We start from the raw sequence: 23161 nt of genomic DNA on the forward strand, positions 1-23161 counted from the left end.
TTCTGTGCACAAGTGACAAATCCATTTGTTTCTGGTATAATGGATAATGTGATTAATGACCTTGCAACAGGAGTTCTTAAAAACACTGAGGGGGAAAAAAAAAGTTTCCATTTATAATGAGCAGTAAACCAGCTCAGTCTGTAGCTGTGCCTCAAAGATCCCTCTGAACTTGTTTGCAAGCCACGGCCAAGATTTTCAAACAAATTTGCTCCTGCCTTTTGGGGTTTCTGTCCAAAGCTGTGCTCTCCAAGAATGTGAGGACAGCGACGTCGAACTGGGAAACCGGATCTTTGGGCAGCCCGCTTGCAAGGGTGGGGCCGTGTTTTACGGCGCGGTGCCCTCGCCACGGCTGCGCTCCGACAAACCCAAGGAGCCCAGGCCTCGCTGAGTAAGGTCACAGCACCTGCTGGGCTGTCGCCGCGCACGGGAGAGCTCTGCGGGTGGCCTCGTGACTCCGGCCTCCGCGCCATGCCCCCCGCCCCCCGCGTAGGGGCGGCGCGCGCGCGCGCGCGCGTGTGTGCAGACGCCCCCTCCGCGCAGTCGGCATCTGGCGCGCGTTTCCGGTGCCCGCGGACCTGGGAAGACTTCCGCAGGTGGCGGGGGGGAGTGGGGACCATGAGGTGGACGTGCATGGGGAGGCCGTCGTGCGTCTCCTTCCCGCTTTCAGGGTGACGCGGCCGCGGCGGCCCGGACCGGGAAGCCTACGAGGCCCGCGGGGGAGGAGAAGTCTCTCGACGGCAGCCTTGGGTTCGAGTTGCTCCTGGGGCTCCTCCTCATTGTCCTCACTTGGGAAATGAGGGTCCCTTTCCACAGGGGTGGCGGTGGCCGCTAAGCGAGGCCTCGCGCCGCGCCGGAAGCTCAGAAGGCGCCCCGGGGAAGCTCCCGGCTTCTCTTCAGCCCGCGACGCTTGCGTCCTCGGGTGGGTCCTCGGGGCGCCTGGACACGCTGGCCAAGGCTCGCGAAGGCACTCGGGGAGTGTTTTTCTCCCCTTTCTCCTCAGTTCTCCCTTCCTGGGGGCCCCAGGACCCCTTGCTCGCGCCCCCGGCTCCGGCCCACACACCCGCCCGCCAGCCTCGAGAAGGCGCCCCCGTCCCGCCCCCTCGCTGACGCGCGCCCAGCCGGGCCAATCAGAGCTCGCGGCGCTGCGCCCCACGCGCCGGGGCCTCCCCCCCCCCCCCAAGCTTAAGAAAGGGCGCGCGGGCCGGATAGGAGCAGAGCGCCGCGCCGAGTGGAGCGAGTGGACTGTGCCAGCAGACGGCTCCTCCGGCTCCCGCGCTGCTTCTACCCTCGAGCGGCTTGCCCGGCCACAGCCCGCCGCGGAGGCGCTTCCGCCGCGCGCCCCGACGGCGCCTTCCCGCCCGGCCGCGGATGCTGGAGTGAGCGCTGCGGCGGGATGCTGGCGCTGCTGGCCGCCGGAGTGGCGCTCGCCGTGGCCGCCGGCGCTCAGGACGGCCCGGCGCCCGGCAGCCGCTTCGTGTGCACCGCGCTGCCCCCGGAGGCGGCGCGCGCCGGCTGTCCGCTGCCCGCGATGCCCATGCAGGGCGGCGCGCTGAGCCCCGAGGAGGAGCTGCGGGCCGCGGTGCTGCAGCTGCGCGAGACCGTCGTGCAGCAGAAGGAGACGCTGGGCGCGCAGCGCGAGGCCATCCGCGAGCTCACGGGCAAGCTGGCGCGCTGCGAGGGGCTGGCGGGCGGCAAGGCGCCGGGCCGGGCGGCCTCGGGCAAGGACACCATGGGCGATCTTCCGCGGGACCCCGGCCACGTCGTGGAGCAGCTCAGCCGCTCGCTGCAGACCCTCAAGGACCGCCTGGAGAGCCTCGAGGTAGCCGGGAGCGGGGGTCCTGGTGGGGGTAGGGTCCGAGGAGCGGGGCAGAGGTGGGGCGCACAGGGTCCTGCCTGCCACGCTGTGCTGGACACGGCCTCCTGGGGCGAGCCCGGACTCGGGGCGAGCTGGGCTGTGGGTCAGGGGACGGCTTCTCGGTCGTGGTCGCCAATTTGCTTGCGTGGCTCGCAATCCGCCCCCACCCCGCTTCCTGCTGGAAGGAAGGGGTTAACTCCCCGCGCGCTGGGACCGTCCGCCGTGTGGACAGTCACTTCCCGAGGTCCGGGCGAGCGAGCCTCTTCCCTCTTGTAAAACTCCGAGTCCCCCGGAGCCGGCAGCGCTCCCAGAGGCTGTGCCCAGTGACGTGAGGCTGCTGCGCGAGGTCGGCTGCCCTGGGCGTCCCGTGTTCTCCTTTTATAAAGGAGCTGCGGGCTGGGCCTGAGCGGGCGGAGACCTCGGGGTCTTGGCCGCAGGCGATGGCTGGCGGGTCGCGGGCCACAGCAGTTCGCCTCGGAGGAAACCCACGTAACTTCAAAGACGCTCTGTCGGCGAATTGCGCCCTTCTGAGGTGCCCTTCCAAAGGGGGAAGGGACCTTACTCCGTGCTCTCTCGGAAGGCGTATGCAGTTTGGAACTTTGAAAGAAAAATTCTCATGTACTCCATCTTCACTTTCGAACCGTATTTAAGAAGCGTGGTGGATGTTTCTGTTGAAAACGTTTACCCAAATACTTATTAGCAAAACTAGGTTTCCATTACAGGTGATAATTATTGCAGAATTATTTGAGGATCTCCCGTGGCATGATGGCTGAATACAGTATTTTCAGCATCTGTATAATCCCTGATTCATGATGATTAATAACAGCGAACATTTCTAGTTCACTAAATATGCACCAGGCGTGTTATCTAATTTTAAGCCTTGCAACAGTCCTTTGAGGCAGATCCTATTGACTGCACTTTACAATTCGGAATGCTTTAGAGAGGGGGTAAGTAGCTGTCCAAGGATTCATGGCTGGGCAGCGGCAGACTGCCTCCAGAACCAGCATGATGGTAGAGGAGTAAAAGAAATAGGAAGTGAGGATTTAGAAACTGCATTAAAAGCAGAGATTCCTGGAATTCAGAAGTCTCATGTTTTAGAGCTCTCATTTTCCAGTAACATCTCTGGCAAGCATAGTTATTCCCCGTTTTCGACACACCGGAACTTGGGGGCTGTTTTCATTTCTAGATGAAGGCTCCTCAGCTTTCGGCACCTTTTGATTCTTTTTTTAACCATAGCTCTGTTGCAGTCTTGACCCAAGAAATGGTAGATAGTGATTAAAATGTTGACTTTTTAGCAAGAGGAGAAAACCAGCTTTCTGAGAGAGGAAAATGTAATTCATAAGTTTCAGATATTGCAGCAAGGTAATTCTTGTTTGGCTTTGAAATCCTTTCCATACAAAAAAAGAAAAACACGTCGGTGAAGTGCGCCCCTTGGCAGGGTTTAATAGTCCTGCTTTGGAAGCTTCTCCCTGTGTGGTTGGGCTTTTAGAGCTGCATCTCACAATTTCTTTTTAAATGGCCTTAATACTCCTCCTTCATGTGTCCCTCCCCCAAATGGAAGCACCAGCTCCGAGTGAACGTGTCCACCGCGGTGCTGCCCGGCGACTTCCGAGAGGTCCTCCAGCGGCGACTGGGGGAGCTGGAGAGTCAGCTGTTGCGCAAAGTGGCCGAGCTGGAGGACGAGAAGTCCCTGCTCCACAATGAGACCTCCGCTCACCGGCAGAAGACTGAGAGCGCCCTAAACGCTCTGCTGCTGAGGGTGACTGAGCTGGAGCGAGGTGAGTTCGTGGCTGGCTCCTTTGTCGCCCTGTGGTTGACGTCCCTCCCAGCACCGCCCTCCCCACCACCACCTTGGTGTTTGGCTGCAGGGTAAGGGCGGCTGGGCTCTGAGCAAAGCAGAGCGGGCAGAGAGGAATGGCCCCACAGCTGTCTTCCCCATTTACACACCATGCCATTAGGGCCCTTGAGGGAGTGGTGGCTTCCAGACCCCTGTGCCTGCCGACGACTCTTAGCACTTGGTTCTGTGGCCGCTCCTCCTCTGTCGTCCCTGAACCTACCCATCCTATGTGCGGAAAACCCCAGGATTCTTTGCCGTTCCAGCAGCACTCTGCTTGGCCTTCTCCGTTTTTCAGATGAAATGGGGGGGGGCACTTTCAACTTGAGGCATCTCTCCTGGTGCACAGGGGTTTAGGATTTCCACCTGAAGGTTGCCTGGCTCAGCATCCTCGTTGGCACATCTTCCGACAGAGACTGAAGGCACTGATGGCTCCTGGGAGCGGCCTGGTTTCCGTCCCTTGCAGTTGGACCCAGGGTGTCCGTAGCGATGGGGCACTGCATGGGGATGGCTTGTGGCCGGCTGAGCAAATAATAAGTGTGACTGAGGATGGTCCTGCCAGGAGTCAGCCCCAACCCTGGCCCACTGGCATTATCCATGGAAACACTGTGCAGCTGGCCGGGCATGGTGACCAAGTTGCTATGAGGGAGTAGGTCGATAGAAGCCCACTGAGTTAGTGTGGAGTAGTGCCAGGCAGTGTGCTGGCACGTCGCCCCAGTGAGACAGGACTTCTCATACACCCGTGACACCAGTGAGAAAACTCCAAAGCTTTCAGCCAGAGGTGTGTCATGTAGGGAGAGGGGCCCAAAGTGGCGCCTGGGCCACCAGCTGATGAGCAGCAATGGCAACATGGCTTTGGCCACCTAGGAGCTGCCACTGTGTCACTGTCCCTCCCATCCCCAGCCTCATTCCAGCACCCATGCTCTTGGTATATAAGTTCTACAGAAAGCCCTCAGAGCTCCTCTGGCACAGAAAGGAGGGCCGTGTCCCAGCTAGAGCCCAGCTCTGCAGGGCAGGGCCCCTGACTGGCCTTCTTGTAGCGCCCCCAGGACCTGGGCTCCAGAATCCTTTTGTGTGCTCCACCTGGTTCTGGGATGTGTCTTCGAGGAAAGTGGTCATTTGCTGAGCCGTTTGTCTTTTGGGCGATTTTAAGTTTATATCTGCCCTCTTTGTGGTGAGTCTAAAGGGATAGATAAACTGCCAGTCCCCAGATACACCGTGAGTGGAAAATATACTGTGCTCCTCAAAAGTACCCTGCTGAACCCAGAGGCAAGGGACCTCAAGCATGTGCAAAGTAGGAGGTCTTGGGGGGCCTCTGGCTTTCGGTCCATCATCTTCTGGCCATTAAGTGCTTGTTCTGGGCCAGACACTAGGCTGTAATCCTGTGAGGTAGGTATTAGTGATAGACGAGGGACCGAGTCAGATGCCTGCATCTACATCTCCAGCAGGTTGCAGAGCTGGGTGGTGACCCCAGCAGATAAGAGGCTCGGAGGCTGTAGCCTGGAGTGCTGTGTAGGCTCTAGCCCTAGTGAGCAGCAGGCTTCCCAGAGCCCAGCAGCGAGCATCCAACCCTGAGTGCCGCCCAGACCCACGGATGCTCGTCTTCTTTGTTGTGGGACCTGACCATCTTCCAGGGACTCCACAGTGGGGCCCCCCCCGCCAGGCCCAGCCCGCCTCAGAGTCCAAGTAAACGCTGCCACTGAAAAGAACCCTTCTCATTTGACCCCAGCTGGCCTCACTCGTTTTCACTTGTCTGCCACCTGCAGCCTCTGATTTATTGGTCAGGCCTTTTAATGCCTTAATTGGTTTTAACTAAGTTTCCTCTGAACCTTCAAGCAGTTTGATATAAATAGAGGGCGCCAGCTTTCAGGATGCAGGCCCCCTCCTCTGCCCCTCAGCCCTCCCAGGTCTAATTAAACCTATCTGTTGTCACCTAGCTAACTACATTACCGACACCGAGCCTTATTAAGTCAGCAAGCCTGCCCACCTGCCAGGGTAGAAGTTATTTCTCTTTATTAGATAACCATGCCTTTGTGAAGAAAGGGCAATTTGCAGATTAAGTACTAGCGGCTGCACGTAGTTGAGGGAGGGACTGCCACTCCCTGCTCTGTCATTCATTAGCTGTGTGGCTGGGGGGCTAAGTCATATCTCTCCTCTGAGCCTCGATGTCTCAGCTGCACAACCCGCAAAATCTCTCGGTTTTGTTTAAGCCAAACACGGGGTCAGCCCCCCCTGTGTCCTGCCGGGGCCCCCTCACCTTCCCCAGGTGACCAGGTCCTGCCAGCCCTCACCAGGTGCTTAGCAGCCCCGCAGCCAGGAGGTCAGGATGCAGGAGACAAGACTACACAATCAGCCGATCCGAGTAAATAGTACACATGAGACCCAGATTCTCACAGTTCTCTGCCGCCTGCTCCAGGGGTGAAAGGGCGATACTGTACCCTGTTGCCTTTCTTTTCACACGTCTTCCTCGGTCCCGTGGTTCACACCACAGCACCAAAGAACTTATCTCACGTATTATTTACTATGAAAGTAAATGAATTGGGGGTGGGGGTTGTAGTGGAGAAAGGCTCATCCATTCTGGCTTCTGTTCTACAGAAGGGGCTGATTCATCCACCAGAGGCACCAGCACTTTGGCTCCATCGGTTCTGGGTCCAGGGAGCCTGCCTCTTTCTCACGGTGACACAGTCCTTCTTGTCCCTCATGGATGTCCAATAAATACTTCTCAAACGAGTGAAGGGTGTTCAGGCTTCTACCCTGGCAGCATCTAGTGCCCTGAGAGTTCACAGGATTGGATAGTACCCTGAAAACTTCAGAATCTGTGATAACTTGAAACAGGGTCTTGCCTTCCATGTGTTTATTTTTGTTAATTTTGGGATTAAATCAAAACTATTGGAAATTACTTAGATTCATAGAAGAGTACCAGTTGCTTTCAAAGGCAACCCGATTTACCTGGGGACAGTCAGGGGGTCCTCATCAGTCCCAGATGGGCCCCAAAGGCTCCACGCTCTGGCAAGGTGCGTTACCTCAGTGGGGAGGCAGACCTCCATATTTCTCTGCCTCTCACTGGTTCCAAACCACAGGAAATTGTCAACAGATGCAGTCTTCTCTTGAGGAGGAAAGGGCAAATCATGAGCAAGGCGGTCCATGTCAGCCACTTCTAAGTTAAGTTGTAGTATGGAGGCACGGATATAGACGCCTTTGCCTGGGTGGCAGTGATTTCTTTAGGGGGAGAAATGGCAGGGGCTTGACAAGTGTTTACTCAGTGCCCAGGTCCGTAATAAGACTTCCTGCCTCCAAGTTCATCAGGGCCCCGACCCCACCCTTGCTGACAGAGCCAGGATTTTAAGAAAATAGCCGAGGAAGGATTTTTCTGGCTTAGTTTAACCACAAAAAAAAAAATGTTTTTAATGTTTATTTATTTATTTATTAAATGTTTTATTTATTTATAGGAGAGAGAGAGAGAGACAGCATGAGCAGGGGAGGGTCAGAGAGAGAGGGAGTCACAGACCGAAACAGGCTCCAGGCTCTGAGCTGGCAGTCAGCACAGAGCCCGACGCGGGGCTTGAACCCACGAACCGCGAGATCATGACCTAAGCGAAAGTCGGGTGCTTAACCGACTAAGCCGCCCAGGCGCCCCTTTAATGTTTATTTTTGAGGGAGGGACAGAGCACGAGCGGGTGAGGGGTAGAGAGAGCAGGAGACCGAATCTGAAGCAGGCTCAGAATCTGAAGCTCTCAGCACAGAGCCCTCTGGGGGGTCGAACCCATGAACCAGGAGATCATGACCTGGGCCAAAGTCAGACGCTCAACTGACTGAGCCAACCAGATGCCTCTAACAAGGAAATTAAATCCATCTTTCCCCTTCTTCCATATTTCAGGAGCAGCAGTGTTCTTCTTTACTGCTGGGGTTGTAGCACTTTGAACAGCAGTTTCCCGGTAGCAGGTGCTCTGGTGCTCGAAGGACCAATCTGGGGGAAGAGGGGGTCCAGGTGAGCTGTCACTCTGGGCTGCGCCTGAGGGGAGCAGGCTAACGCCCCATGGCCTCTCTTCTCCACCCCCCAGGCAACAGTGCATTCAAATCTCCTGATGCGTTTAAAGTGTCCCTCCCACTTCGCACAAACTACCTGTATGGCAAGATCAAGAAGACACTGCCTGAACTGTACGCCTTCACCATCTGCCTGTGGCTGCGGTCCAGTGCTTTGCCAGGCATCGGCACCCCATTTTCTTATGCGGTGCCTGGGCAGGCCAACGAGATCGTGCTGATAGAGTGGGGTAACAACCCCATTGAGCTGCTCATCAACGACAAGGTGAGGCCCGCTTGGACCACCGCCCTTCCCCATCACGACAGCAACAGTCAGGGTGCTGCAAAATCTGACAGCCCACTGTAGGGCCGTCCTCCTCGGAATGGGGACAGCTCTGTGCTGACTCAGCCCAGCCCGGGGCAGCTGACTTGGCAGGGGGCAGGGGCAGGCAGCTGTGGCTCGTGGAGACCCAAGCTGGGAGTGTGGCTTAGAAGCAGCTCAGGGTCCAGGCCAGAGATGGTGGAAAGAACAGAGCTGTGGTCTCTGTGGGCCAGCCTGAATCATCATTGGCCCTTGGGCCAGTCAGGGAGGGCTGTTCTCTGGGGCCATGCTGATTAGGGGAGGGGGAGTGTGTGTGTGTCTCTCTGTGTAGAATACTTCTCAGCGTATTTTTTGGGTTTATTGAGATGTAATTTATATACAGTAAGACTAAGAGATTTTTGGAGTACAGTTTGACCAGTTTGACAAATGTGTGCAGATGTGTGACCACCACAATTAAAATATAAAAGCGTTTCAAGCTTCCCCCCCCGCCCCCCGCAATTTCCTCATTCCCCTATCTAGTCAGCTACTGCCCCTACTCCAGCCCATGGCAACCACTGATCTGTTCTCTGTTCCTATGGTATTGCCTTTTGTAGAGTAAATACCCTTTATTAATGTTTTTATTTATTTCTGAGAGAGAGAGAGAGAGACAGTGCAAGCAAGGGAGGGTCAGAGAAAGAGAGAGGGAGACACAGAATCTGAAACAGGCTCCAGGCTCTGAGTTGGCTGTCAGCACAGAGCCTGACGTGGAGCTCGAACCCACAACCCGCAAGATCATGACCCGAGCTGAAGTCAGACGCTTAACTGACTGAGACACCCAGGTACCCCGAGTAAATACCTTTTTTTTAATAGACCGGCTGGTTTTGACGTTCAAGAGCATGATCTCCTCGAGAACTCGGCTCTGGGCATCTGTGGGACCTCTAGGAGCACCATGTAAACTTCCATTCTGAAGGGAGACTCAACATAGACAAAAATGTGTCCTCATACCCTTGCTGGGGCTGAGCTCCAGCCCCCTGCTTCCTCTACCCTGGCCCTGTACCCTGCTTGTATTACTGAACTGCCCTGGGTGGAGTTTGTTTAAGTGGGAAATGGTGTGGAATCTCCCTGCTGGGCTCCTTCTCGCGGTGACCATGTTCCCGAGCCAGGGATTAATTGTTCTAAGTAACGCCCTTGGACACAGCAGGGCCCAGAACCTTGTTTTCCTTTTGGGTTAGGTGGCATGTAAACAACCAATTCCCAGGAGGAAGCACCGGGTTGCTAGGATACCAGCAGTAACAACAGGAAGGTTCCCAGTTGGGCTGCTCTGTGGTACTCACAGGATGCTCACAGACACTGACGTGGGTCACAGATGCCATTCCTCCAGTTCTGTATGGGGGTCTGAGTGTGCACCTCCCCCCCACCACCACACACTCCCACGTAATTGTAAGCCTTTGGTCTTTTGCACAGGAGGACGGACACACACACACACACACACACACACACACACACAATCCCCAAGTGCCAAGACAGAATTTGAGACCCTGCCTCGAGTATAGATGCCTGGTTGGATTGTCTTCCAAAGATCCCTTTAGGTTCTCCAATGCAAGGCAATGGGGCCGGGAGGGGGCTCGTTCTTCACATCTGCTTGGTCTACACAGTGTCCTGGACCCTCAGCCAAGTTGGGGACCAAGGGTATCCATTTGCAAGCCAGGCGACCCTGGGGGCAGGAGCGTGTCCCCAGGCTGCCTCTTTCTTGAATGTCTGTGTGTCACACACATAAAGCATCCCCAACCCGAGGCCATCTCACCCACATAGAGAAGGGGTCATGGGCTGGGAAGAGCATGACCTCCAGTCCCCACGCACGTCAGACTCCGGGGAACCCTGTGGGGGGCCCTCACCTGCATGTTGCTGCCTACAGGTTGCGCAGCTGCCTCTGTTCGTCAGTGATGGCAAGTGGCACCACATCTGTATCACTTGGACGACACGGGACGGCATGTGGGAAGCCTTCCAAGATGGGGAGAAACTCGGCACAGGGGAGAACCTCGCCCCCTGGCACCCCATCAAGCCAGGGGGGGTGCTGATCCTCGGGCAGGAGCAGGTAGGTGCAGGGGAGTCTGGGAGTACTCTGGCCAGCCACGCATCACGAGGCCATGGCTGCAGCCTGCCCCCTGCCCAGCTGTCTGCCTTCCAGACTTGCACTGCAGCCTGATGGCTGACTGGGCCCACGAGTGGCTGAGGACCAGGGGACCAGGGTGTGGTAAGTTCAGGAAGATTCCAGAATGAGGTCCGACATAGGCGAGCAGGAGTTTCCCTGAGCTCGTGCTGTCATGGAGAGACCCCCATTCTCTCTCCAGGCATTTGGCCTCTGCTGGGCACAACAGTGGTTCAGGGTGCCAGGGGCTGATGTGGCACCTCCAGGAGCTGCTGGCTCAGTGTCTCGGGCACCTGGGGCATGACTATGTGATGCTCAGTGCCCCGGGGAAGATGGAGGTTGGGAATGTGATCTCAGAGGCTGCCCTCTCTCCCTGGGAGAGAGGAAATCTAAGTTGCTTGTCTGCTCTTGGGCAGATAAGAGTTGACGTTTCATCTGTATTTGAGGTTTGCTGAAAGCCAGAGAGTAGAGACCAGGTCCTTTGAGAGCTTCTAGTCTGGGCCCTGCTCGGCCCATTGCCTGCCTCACTCTGCTGTTGCTTCCCCGCTGGCAAGGCTGGGAGTCTGGAGACCCAGGTCTAGTACTCACTTTGGGACTTGGGCAGCTGTCGCCTCAGGGTGGTGTGGTCTGTGTCTGGGGTCTGGACTGTACAGGAATCGGGTCAGGGAGGGGGTGTGGTCAGAAGTGGGGGGGTGAGGAATATGCTCCAGTCTCCCCCTCTCCCTCCCTACTCTGCACCCCTTCCCGAGGCCATCACATCCCCAGAGAATCAGTGGGCACGTTTGCCTTCTGAACCCGTGCCAATGAGGTTCTGTCCCCTCTGCCCAGGACACCGTTGGGGGCAGGTTCGACGCCACACAGGCATTCGTGGGGGAGCTCAGCCAGTTCAACATATGGGACCGCGTCCTTCGCGCACAAGAAATTGTCAACATTGCCAACTGCTCCACGAACATGCCGGGCAACATCATACCCTGGGTGGACAACAAAGTAGACGTGTTTGGAGGGGCCTCAAAGTGGCCCGTGGAGACCTGCGAGGAGCGCCTCCTTGACTTGTAGCTGCTTCTCCTCTGTCTAGGAGGCCAGGGCTGGGTGGCTCCTATCGGAAATGCGAGGCCACCTGCTCCCCCCAGTTAAACTGTGTGTAAAGCCCCTGCCAGAGTGGGCTGGGGCCCCCAAAGCTTGTTCCCAGGGAATCTCGAAGACTGGGGTTCTGTGGCAGCACCTGTCACTGGATTCTTTGTTCCTTCCCAAGATTTCGTCATGTTGACAGGGGAGAGGCCCTGAGCTGCAGGTGGGCAGATACCTGACTTCCTGCTGTGGGGGGAGGGGAGGTATTCAAGGTCCTCGAGGCCCTGTTCAGAGCCCTCACAATTGCTAGCGCACCACAGCCTTGCCCGCCCTGTCGGATCCTTGGTGTCTCGTGTGGCCTTCTGTTTGTCCCCTTTAAAGGCCATGCGGCCATCCCGCCGGATCTCTGTGTCCCTTGTGTATTAAGTGTATCCCGCTGTCCGCTGAGCACGCAGCAGCAGCCCCTGCCGCCCGTGGCGCGGAAGGGCTTGCTCTTGATGTTCTCTCCCCTGTGAGGAGCCATTGAGCTTGAGGAAGGCAGGCTGCCCTGACAGTGCCCTGCCTTCTCCAAGGTGGAGGGGGTGTCCACGCATCCAGAGGGGGCTGGGAGCTGGAACTCAGAAGGGCGTTCTGGAGAAGGGCCACGGCAGCTGTCCGTCGCCCTCTGTCACCTCTCACTCCGACCGATGCTTTGATGGGATCATCGCTGGGAATGGCTTCTCTGAAAAGCCTCTTCACTCCTCCAGTGCCAAACGTTCAGTTGCAGCTTCTACAACCATCTGGTGTGGTCAGGAGGATTTAATTTTTTTCCCCCAACAGAAAAGAATAGCCATTATTAGCAGGCTCCCATATTTGATGTCTCACCCCACTGTGAGGAATGTGCTAGTTTTCATTCATGTTGATTCCTGTAAGCCGTGGACCGTCTCAAGGATTTCCCCCAGAACTTCTTCAGGAAAAGGAAGTCATTTGGCTGATAGTTGCTTAGTGACTCCAGGCCGCATAATTTATTGGACAGAGAGTAGTGATTTATTTTAAGGACAAAGTGGTAAAGTGGGGGAAATTTATAAAGCTAAATATTATATATTTTATTTTTCATACATGTTTCAAGTGCGAATTGTGGAAATTCCATTTGTAGGACCAAGCTGACATGCCCACCCCAACATTGTATGCTATGAGAACTCTGGATGATGGAATTCTGATTAAAGTGCACTGGAAGATACCTCCGTATCTGTTTTCTCCAGGGCTTTGGGTGGGGCTCTGCCACAGTCAGCACATCTGGGGCCTGTGTGTGTGTTGGACCCAGGGGTGCTGAGGTGCTCTGAGGAGGGCGAGGTGCAGCGCTGACCCCTTCCCTCCTCAATGCCAGGCCCAGACTGAGGACGCCCCATGGGCTCTGCCCTGCCTCCTATCTCCAGCCAGCCCCCCATTCTCTCAACCAGGAATCGAGCTTACCTAAAGGACACTGAGAGCTCCCCATCCCGGGCATTACCTCTGCTCACCACCACTCTGTGTGTGCGCGCACCATACGCCTCACTTACCCCTCCAAACAACCTCCTGAAAGTGAATCCTGATCTGCAGGTGACTGTATGGAACAATTAAATGGTGACTTGGGTCATGCGGCTGGTTAAGGGCAGAGCTGGGGGTCAGGCAGGCCTGAGGCTCTGGAGTCCCTGCTCCTTCCGTGATCACCCTTGTGACAGCGTGGCTGACTGGGAGCCGTGGCTTGCGGCAGCCACCCAGCATCACAAGTATCCCACTGCATATCGCTTGCCCAGGAAAAGTCAAACATCAAAACTCGAAACCATTTCTACTGCACGTGTGTGGCTTTCATGCCATTGTGAGGTCAGAAACTTGTGAGTCAGGCCACTGTAAGTCAGGGACCCTCTGTATGCTGGAAACTATAGAACATGATTTTTTCCTTTTTTTTTTTAATAGAACATTATTGAAGAGAATTAAAGAGAATCTAAATACATGGAAACATCCCCGTTCATAGACTAAAAGAACTAATATTGTCACGATTGCCATTGTGGACATGTGGGAAAAATTTGGTTCAGATGTCAAGTCCGATCGCACCACACCACCCTGAGGCCACGAGAAGGTTTATCAGATCATGAGACTTTTCTAGGGAGATCATGGTGGCACCCACATGGGTCTGAAAACCATGAAAAATGGGCTTGAGAGAACAGAGAAAAAAACTGGCTTGATTTTTTTATGGTGGTTAGCGAGTAGGGCCAGAGTGATGATCCTTCCGTATTGTTCGCACACCCCACTGGCACCAAAGGAAAAGAATTTAGGCTCTCTTGTTACTTGTCCAGGTGTGGGGAAAGAGGGAGAGGTGAGGCTTACACACTGTCAGCATCAGCAGCCAAACATCAAAAAGCGAAGGCAGACCCATTATTACAGTACACCTCAGTCAGATGTTCGATGCCTGAAACACACCATGTTGCATTTAATTAGATTTGAACTTGTGTAAGTCATTATGAGGTCTGTAGCTTCGGGCTGGTAAGAATTCTGCAGGTAAGAGGGGCACCTAGGTGGCTCAGTTGGTTGAGCATCCAACTTCAGCTCAGATCATGATCTCAGGGCGTTCGAGCCCCGCATTGGGCTCTATGCTGACAGCTCGGAGCCTGGAGCCTGCTTCAGATTCTGTGTCTCCCTCTCTCTCTGCCCCTCCCCTGCTCATGCTCTGTCTCTCAAAAATAAATAAACGTTGTTAAAAAAAAAAAAAAAGAATTCTGGAGGTAAGAGTCTTGTGAAATGCCTGTTCGGGGGCCCAGAGTTGTGTATTTTGTGAGGTACAGTGAGTAGCTTGACCATTACCCATAATATCTAGAACTCTGAAGGAGAGCAGTATCTTGATGAGGTCTTTTGTTGTGGCTTTCATAAGTAGAGAGATACATGTGATCTTAAATTATATTTTGGGTGTCTGTGGGACAGGACATTCCCAGAGGTCTTTACCCCCAAGGGGGCAACCTGGCTCAAGAATCTAACAGTGTACAGATGGGTCAATTGTTGGCCAGGGCCTCTCATCCTAAGATGACTCTCTGAAGTTTGGCCAGTTGTGCTGACCCTTGGGTCCTGCTATCCTTCAGGGACATCCTGGGTAAGGGATAAAAAACACTAACTTTCCGAGGGACACTAGCAGGTGTCATGGTGGCAATGCCATCCGCAAAGTGTGAGGACTCTCTGCTTCTCCTTAGCTGTTGGCAAGGCTCCTCAGATAACCAGGGGGTCTGGGAGAGGGGTGGCCACCTCCAGCTTCAAGGCATCTGCCAGGGACTGAGGACAAGGAAGGCCACCCTCTGCTGTAGAAGGGCTATGCCAGAGGGTACAGGGATAGCTCTGTTATGTAGCAAAAAGGCCTTGGTGGCCATGCTGAGCTTATTGCTGGGATGTTGGCTTTCATGACCCAAGACATATGGACTGCTGGGCATGGGAGGTCTCAGGCCAGGGCCTGTGATAGTGACTACTTCCAGGATCACATAGTATGCAACCAGCAATTGCTGCTCTAATGGCATGCAGCATGAGGCCAAGGAATCTCTTGTATTACAGAAGCCCATGAGTAACTCAGAGCGGTCCACAGGCTCTGGGAGGCAGGAGAAGGATTGCCGAAGCCTCTTCAGTGAAGGACCCTCCAGGGCACTGTTGGGAACCTGCTGCATTGCAGTTTGCACAGATTCTAGAGACTTTATTGTGGGGGCCCCACTCTAGCTGGGCAATTTGCAAGTAATAGTGCAAGTGAGCCTAATAAAATTTGTAAATGCAGAATGCACTGCTTCCGGAACCCAAGAAAGTCCTAGAAGAGGTTAGGCTTGTTTTAATGTTGTGGATACTCAGAGGGACAATAGCTCTTTTTTGGCAATGTCTGAGATGGGGTGGCCTTCCGTTTACCAAAAAATTTTTAGGAATTTAACCAACGTTTCAGGGTTTTGCAGTGTGTGTGTGTGTGTGTGTGTGTGTGTGTGGTGGGAGGCAGGGCAATGATCTGCTAGAATTGAATCAAGATACAGGATTCAATCTGCGCCACACAGACAAGTGTGGGCCAAGGCATATGACCCAGGGCCACTTTAGGGAGAGCCCCTACCCCACATTCCTGTCTAAAATGCCAATTATCTAAACTTCTGATGCAGGTCAGTTAAATCCATAGCTGTGACTCCCAAGCTGGTGTGTAGTTGGCTGGAGGACAGGGAAAGGACACTGGCTTGGGGTTTTTACAATGGTTAGAGGGTGGGACTGGGGTGAGGTCTCTATATGTATATGTGAGGTCTCTATATGGGTGAGGTCCTGCATCATGGGAGAGGGCACCTGGGCTCTCTCATCAGCTTGCCCAGGTGTGGGGCAGAGAGGAAGAGGGAGGGAAAGACAAACATCAAAAAATGGAGTCAAAGGATTTACTTACCATGACAGTACCCCCCAAATGAATCTGCAGATTTAACACCATCCCTATTAAAAACCAACCTGAGGGGCGCCTGGGTGGCTTAGTCGGTTGAGCGTCCGACTTTCGCTTGGGTCATGATCTCTCGGTTCGTGGGTTCGAGCCCCGCGTCGGGCTCTGTGCTGACTGCCAGCTCGGAGCCTGGAGCCTGTTTCAGTCTGTGACTCCCTCTCTCTCTGACCCTCCCCTGCTCGCGCTGTCTCTCTTTCTCTCTCCTAGAAATAAATAAAACATTAAAAAAAAAAAAAAACCAACCTGACTCTGTCCAGAAATTGGCAGGCCAATCCCAAAACTGGTATCAAAATGCAAGGGCCCTGGGCACCTGTGTGGCTCAGTCAGTTAAGCGTCTGACTTCGGCTCAAGTCATGATCTCGAGGTTCATGAATTTGAGCCCTGTGTTGGGCTCTGTGCTGACAACTTGGAGCCTGGAGCCTCCTGATTCTGTGTCTCCTCTCCCTGCCCCCACTCATGCTCGCTCTCTCTCTCTCAAAAACAAACATTAAAAAAAATGTAAGAGACCCAGAATAGCCAAAACAATCTTGAAAAGAAAGAATAAAAGTTGAGAGACTCCTACTTGATTGCAAAACTGACTACAAAGATATGGTAACAAGACTGTATCCTGGCTTAGGGACAGATGTATAGATTAGTGGAATAGTTCCAGAGTCCAGAAATAAACCTATACATTTATGGTCAATTGATTTTTGACAAATGCTAGATATCCACCTGAGGAAAAAATGAAGGTGGATTTCTGCCTCACACCATAATATAAAAATTAATCCAAAATAGATGAAAGGCCTAAATTTAAAAAGTAGAACTATAAACTCACAGAAGAAAGCGTAGGTATAAGTATTTGTGACCTTGGATTAGGTACTGATTTCTTAGATATAATACCAAAAACACAAGCAACCAAAGAAAAAATTGATAAACTGAATTTCATCAAAAGTAACATTTTTTGTTTCAGAGAACACTGTTAATATGAAAAGACTACCCAGAGAATGATAGAAAATATTTGCAGTTGTAGAACTGATATTAAAAAGCCTAGTATCCAGAATATGTAAAGAACCTTTAACAACTCTATAACAAAAATGGACAAATAATACTATAAAAATGGGCAAAGGATTTGACTAGGTCGTGCTCCAAACAAGATATACAAACGACCAATAGCACATGCAAAAATACTCAATATCATCAGTCATCAGGGAAATGCAAATTAATGCCACAGTGAGATACCATGTTACATCTGCTAGGGACAGCTGTAATTTAAAAATAAGTAAATAACAAATGTTGGTGAAAATGTGGAGAAGCTGGAACCTTTGTACTTTGCTGGTGGGAATTTAAATGGTGCAGCCACCTTTGCTCCTAACAGTTCCACTCCTAACTATATACCCAAGAGAGTTGATAGCATATTCCCACACAAAATGAGTACACAAATGTTCACCACAGTGTTATTCATAATAGCCAAAACTAAACAACCCAAATACCTATCTGGATTAAAAAATTGTGATACATACATACAATGGAGTACTATTCTTCAATACAAAGGAATGATACAGTGATATACACTGTAATATGGATAAATCTTGAAAACACTATGCTATAAGTGAAAGAAGCCATTAACAAAGGACCACATCTTATCTCACTTATATAAAATGTCCAGACCAGGCAAATCTATAGAGACAGAAAGTAGATTAGTGGTTGATGGGGGATGGGCGTAGGTGTGACAACAGAGGGAATTGGGAAGTGACTGCTAATGGGTACAGAGTTTCTTTCTAGGGTGATAAAAATGTTCCCAAATTGGGGTGTCCAAATGTCTCTGTCAGCTGAAAGTCTGATTTTGGCTCAAGGTCATGATCTCACAGCTCTTGAGTTCTAGCCCCGCACTGGGCTCTGCACAGACAGCGTGGAGCCTGTTTGGGATTCTCTCTCCCTCCCTCTCTGCCCCTCTCCCACTTGTGCGCGTGGGTGCTCTCTCTTAAAGTAAATAAACGAACGTAAAAAAAAGTTCCCAAATTGATTGTAGTGATGGTTGCAAACATCAGAATATTTTAATATCTACTGAATTATACACTTTAAGGGTGAATTTTATGGCATGCAAATTAGGTCTAACTTTTAAAAAGAAAAAAGTGAGGTTTTAGACCTGAAAAGGTGGTCAATGCCATTTCTTGAGATGGGGAGCTGGGAGAGGGCACAAATGCAGGTTTGGGAGGGAGGAGAGTCAAGAGTTCTGGTTTTGAACATAGATTTGAGACGCCTACGACACATTTCAGTGGAGCTGTCCAGTGGGCAATTGGATTTTGCAAGAGGTCCGGTGTGGAGATTAAAATTGGAGTTAAAAACATGGCTCCTGCCAGTGTGATTGCCCAGCCTGTGCATTTTTTGTGAGTAAATGCAAAAAAACATTTGAGCTCATCCTTCAGTGGACGACAGGCTGGCTGCTCTATGCAGGGAGCCATAATCATGCACAAGCCAGTCTAATTCAACATGCAATTATGGATCCGGTTTTGAGCAGTATTCAGAAAGTTGGACCTCCTCTCCCAGTCTGTTATGAGACACAATTAAACCGATTAAGCCAAGTAAGCAAATCATTGTCTCTGAAAGCCTATAGATGGCCAGTGCTGGGGGATGGGCATTTTCCATAGGGACTTGTTCCTTAATGACCCCTTGCTCCACATTCAGCGGCAAACTGAACCAACCCAACCATTGACCTTAACCTCAATGGTTCACAGAACAGCCAGTTGACTCTGCCTGGAGTTGGCTTTGGGCAGTCACACAGAAGCCACTTGAGTGTTACTAGGGATTTCAATAGGATAGGGAAGCTTGTCAAGTCCAGAATTCCGTGTGTTTGGTTACGGGACTTTGGCCTTGACAGGCTGCTGGCTTCCTATTGTTTTCTCAGGGAAGCACAGCACAAATTTACCAGGTGGTTTTTTACTTCTCTCTACAAAGCAGTCCTGCTCTCTGCAGTTGTCAGTGCAAATATTCACAAGCACATTTTAAAACCCTGTTCAAGCAGAAATAAAACACAGAAGACTGCAGCTTCTGGATAGATTCACATTTCCTTGTCACTCATCATCATGCACCAGAGAGCACTTCCTGAGGGAATAATTCAGTCGTATCCTGGCTTTCTGTGCTCAGGGGAATGGCATAGATCATGAAGGGTCTATATCTCCGCTCAAAATTCAGGTCTTGCAAGAAATACCGTGTCTATTTTCTTCCAAGACTATTTTGAGACATCCTGCATACAACAGACTAGGTGTAATACATGTGCTCAGTTTAAAAATAATCCTAAGTGAACATTAGTGTATCAACCACTCGGTTTAAGGAGTATTTGTTCAGGGCCTACCTCGTGCTGAATACTATTCTAGACACTTGGGGGATGCCAGTGAGTGAAAGAGAAAAAAATTCTGCCCTTGCGGATCTAACATTCTAGGGGGAGGAAATTAACAGTAGCTCCTAGACGCATGCGTGAGCAAATTATATAATTTGTTAGAAGTCGGTGAGTGCTCTGGGGAAAGGATGGGAAGAATGGAGTAGGGTGAATAGGAGTGTGGTTGTGGGGATTTCCCAGCAAGGTAGGTTGATGGGGGGCACCTGGGTGGCTCAGTTGGTTAAGCATCTGACTCTTGATTTTGGCTTAAGTCATGGTCTAACGGTTCGTGGGTTTGAGCCCTGCATTGGGCTCTGCACTGACAGCATGGAGCATGCTTGGGATTCTCTCTCTCTCCCTCTCTCTCTTCTCTGCCTCCCCCAAAAATAAGTAAACATTTTTAAAAAGTTAGGTCAATAGAGTAGGCTTTATTGAGAAGATGATGTTTGAGCAAAGATTTGAAGGAGATGAGAGTTTTGACCACACAGACCTTTTCTGCACAGATCTGTGTAGTCTTTCTTGAATGCCCATATCACATTCACTTATTTGTTCTTTAGTTGGTGAACCTTTTTGGATGGCAGATATCTACTAGTGCAACCTGCAAGAATTTTCTCCAGGGCTAATGCCTAGGAGTGCAACGGCTAGGCTGAAAGATAGGAACATCTTCACATTTAACCAAATGTTATGGTTGGAACTGTGTCTCTCCCGCCAAAAGATGTCGAAGCCCTAATCCCCACGATTTGTGAGTGTGACCTGATCTGGAAATAGGGTCTTTGCAGATGATGGAGTTGAAATGACATCATTGGGATGAGCCCTAATCAATATGTCTGGTATCCTTATGAAAAGAGGAAATTTGGGTTCAGAGACAGACAAGTATAGGAGAAAGACAATGTGAGGACACAGAGAGAAGGCCGTGAGTAAGCCAGGGAACACCCGAAGCTACCAGAAGCAAGGAGACAGGCCTAGAACACACACCAGTCACACATCCCACATTGTCAACTGTACTTATGGCCGCCTGGCTGTGAATTGGGCTCCCATGACCTGCTTCTTGGGTTTGGTAATTTGCCAGAATGGCTCCCAGAATGCAGGAAAATACTTACGTTTATTGGTTTATTATAAGGGATATAGTAAAGGATAACAGGTGAACTACCAGATGAAGAGATACAAAGAGGAAGAATCCCAAGTTCAGGGGAAGATCCCAAGTTCAGTTTCTGTCCCACTGGGTTGGGATCAACGACCTTCCCAACACATGGATGTGTTCACTGACCCAGAAGCCCTCCAAACCTCACACTTTGGGGATTTTTTTCTCATCACATAGGCATGACTACTAACTCCATTTCCAGCCCATCTCCCCTCTCCAGGATAGAGGGATGCAATTTCCAAGCATCTAATCATGGCTTGGTCTTTCTATGACCAGTCCCATCCAGGAGCCCACCAAGAATTGCCTCATTAAAATAAAAGATGCTCTATCACCCAGAAAGTTGACAAAATATTTAGGAGCTCAATTTCAGGAACTGGGGTCAGAAACTAATGTGTATATATATATTTATTTTATTATTTCATAACTTTTTGGTTGTATAAAGCAGAAATTTTTTTAAGTTTATTTTTTTTATTTATTTATTTTTTTAATATTTTTATTTATTTCTAGGTGAGAGAGAGAGAGACAGCATGAGCTGGGGAGGGTCAGAGAGAGAGGGAGACACAGACTCTGAAATAGGCTCCAGGCTCTGAGCTGGCAGTCAGCACAGAGCCCGACGCGGGGCTCAAACCCACAAACCGAGAGATCATGACCTAAGCGAAAGTCGGACGCTTAACCGACTAAGCCACCCAGGCGCCCCTAAGTTTATTTTTGAGAGAGAGAGTGCACGCTTTGTGTGTGTGTGTATGTATGTGCACGCGTGCGCACGTGCACACACATGAGAGCAGGGGAGTGGCAGAGAGAGGGAGACAGAGAATCATAAGCAGATTCTGTGCTGTCAGCACAGAGCCCTTCTCGGGACTCAAACTCGTGAACCGTGAGTTCATGACCTGAGCCGAAATCAAGAGTCTGAACAACCCTTAACTGACTGAGCCACTCAGGCACCCCAGAAGAAAATTTTAAACATATTGAACGAACACTTATAATAATTGTTTTAATGGCCTTGTCTCTTTATTTTAACATCGCTGTCAATTCTGGGCCTGGCTCACAGGAGCCCTGCCCCACAAGTCCTCAGTAGTCCGGGGGAGGAGTGTGGTCTGTCTGTCTGCCCCTCTGTCCAGGGACGGTGGAATAACTGAGTTGTCTGCCCCGGGAGAGTGGCGGGCCTGACTAGGAGCCCTCTGATGGCCTTCCTTTGGGCACGTGCTCCAGGGGTGCTCCGTGAGGCCCAGCAGCCCCAGCCTGTGTGAGCTGGCCAGTGTCCCTGGGAGATATGGCCACACCCATGCCCTTCCCTGCAGGGAGCCCCCCAGGACCAGGGCCACTGACTAGGCTGCTGCAGACACCGTCTACATTGTCGCCCAGGGCAGCATTTCAACAGGTTCCCAAGTAGCGTGTTAGAAGCGGGGCCTCTGGCAGAGCGGAGGAATCCAGGTGCGGCTGGCCGAGTCTGTACCCGGGACAGGATGACACTGTCCGGCCCCCGGGCCTTGTCTGCGCTGTGTGTGGGGTAGGGGGAGGGGTGAGCTCAGGTATCCCTACCCAGCTCGGCCCTCAGAGAGGAACTTCTGCCTGGGATTTCTCCTTACAGCCCCACCTCCTGTTCTATTTTAAGAGTCTCTGGTGCAAGAAAGAGGAAAACAGGAATAAATACATATATTTGTGTTCCGGCAGAGAGAGGAGGCAGAGTGTAGATCCTGCAAGGAGACTTTGGGAACAGTATCTCCTGAGAACAATCAACGCATTCCCAGCTGGGCAAGGGTAGGGCCCCTGTTTACGTGTGGGGAAACTGAGGCCCCAGACTTCCGAAAGAGCCAAGACTTGATCTCAGACCTCTTAGTAGTATACTCTGCATGTGTGGTCTACACACATTATTCTCTTAGTAATAGGATGTAATCTTTTTTATTCCCTAGGATGTAATTTAAAGATAGATGCAGCTTTTGGCTTACTTACAAATCAAGGTATGGACCTGGACCCGTTAACCTGCAACCCGAGGTGATGGGGGTGGCCTGCAGGGAGAGCCCTGGGTCCTTTCCTCAGGCTTCTGCAGAAGCATCGAGCCCCTCCCGGGCAGTGCAGGGCCACGGGCTCCACTTCCCTGCCTCTCTCTGCTGAGACATACTTGGCAGAAACTGTCCACACACAGGGCACACCCCAAGCCCTGACCCAGAATGTGGCTAAGCCCTGAGCACGTCCACAGGGCAGCACACTGCCGCCATCATTCACGGCCACTCAGCTGGTGACAGTTGGTCAGAGAGGGCCTCGTGCCCTGAGATGACAGAAAGGCTGGGTGGCTGGGTTCTGGGCTCCGCTGCACTTGCTGTGTGGGCTATCTGGAATGTGGCCGGGAGATCTTGACATCCCTTTGTCCTAGAACGCAGCCAGGGGAATCTTTACAACAAGCCCTCGTGAGGATGTTCCAGGGGGCACGTGACATCCCTGAAAAGGCAGGCATGTATGTTGTTCCCATTTCACAGATGAGCAAACTGACACTCAAGCAAAGGAAGGGGCTTACTGACACAGAGGAGGCCCACCCAGGATCTGGCCTTGGACATGCTGTCTTAAGGGCATATTTCAGGCAGAGATTCAGGGAATGGGGGCATGAGGTGGGCATGAGTACCCTGGCATACTGCTAGAGGCATCTGAGTGCCCCCAGGACCTGGGCTCAGCCCCCAGCCAGCTGCAGGCACCCACAGCAAAGCCTCGTTGCCATATCCTCAGGGCTCTTCTCCTTCCTACCTGGCTCTTTCTCTCTCCTTCAGCAAATATTTGCTATTGCTCAGCAAGGTGCTACCATGGTTACAGGCATCCCGGGAGCTAAGAGTCCAAGTTGGACTTTAAACCTCTTTAAAATTCAAGACCCAGAGTAAACAGCTGCTTCTCGAACCCTCAGTCCTGCAGGTGACAGTGTTCACATCACTTCAGGCTACAAGCCCTTTGCTGGTGGAGGGGTTGAGAACGGTGGAGGAGGGGCTCTGGGGTCGCACCAGGGCC

General features: G+C 52.1%; 1 protein-coding gene across 1 annotated transcript; it reads left to right on the top strand.

The window, feature by feature from the left end:
- The first annotated feature begins 1233 nt into the window (after nucleotides 1-1233).
- Nucleotides 1234-12446, top strand: NPTX2 (neuronal pentraxin 2). The gene is made up of 5 exons (XM_039225965.1): nucleotides 1234-1819; nucleotides 3417-3633; nucleotides 7751-7995; nucleotides 9926-10105; nucleotides 10988-12446. The coding sequence occupies exons 1-5, from the start codon at nucleotides 1394-1396 to the stop codon at nucleotides 11213-11215; spliced, it is 1296 nt and encodes a 431-aa protein (XP_039081896.1). The 5' UTR covers nucleotides 1234-1393; the 3' UTR covers nucleotides 11216-12446.
- Nucleotides 12447-23161: the final 10715 nt, after the last annotated feature.

The sequence above is a fragment of the Hyaena hyaena genome, unplaced genomic scaffold (assembly GCF_003009895.1).
Source record: "Hyaena hyaena isolate Hyena2069 unplaced genomic scaffold, ASM300989v1 scaffold_20, whole genome shotgun sequence".
Classification (NCBI taxonomy): domain Eukaryota; kingdom Metazoa; phylum Chordata; class Mammalia; order Carnivora; family Hyaenidae; genus Hyaena; species Hyaena hyaena.

Coding starts and splice junctions, on each gene's coding strand:
- NPTX2 (XM_039225965.1), top strand. CDS start 1,394: ATGCTGGCGCTGCTGGCCGCCGGAGTGGCGCTCGCCGTGGCCGCCGGC. Junction 3,634..7,750: donor GGTGACTGAGCTGGAGCGAG/GTGAGTTCGTGG, acceptor TCCACCCCCCAG/GCAACAGTGCATTCAAATCT. Junction 10,106..10,987: donor TGATCCTCGGGCAGGAGCAG/GTAGGTGCAGGG, acceptor CCCTCTGCCCAG/GACACCGTTGGGGGCAGGTT.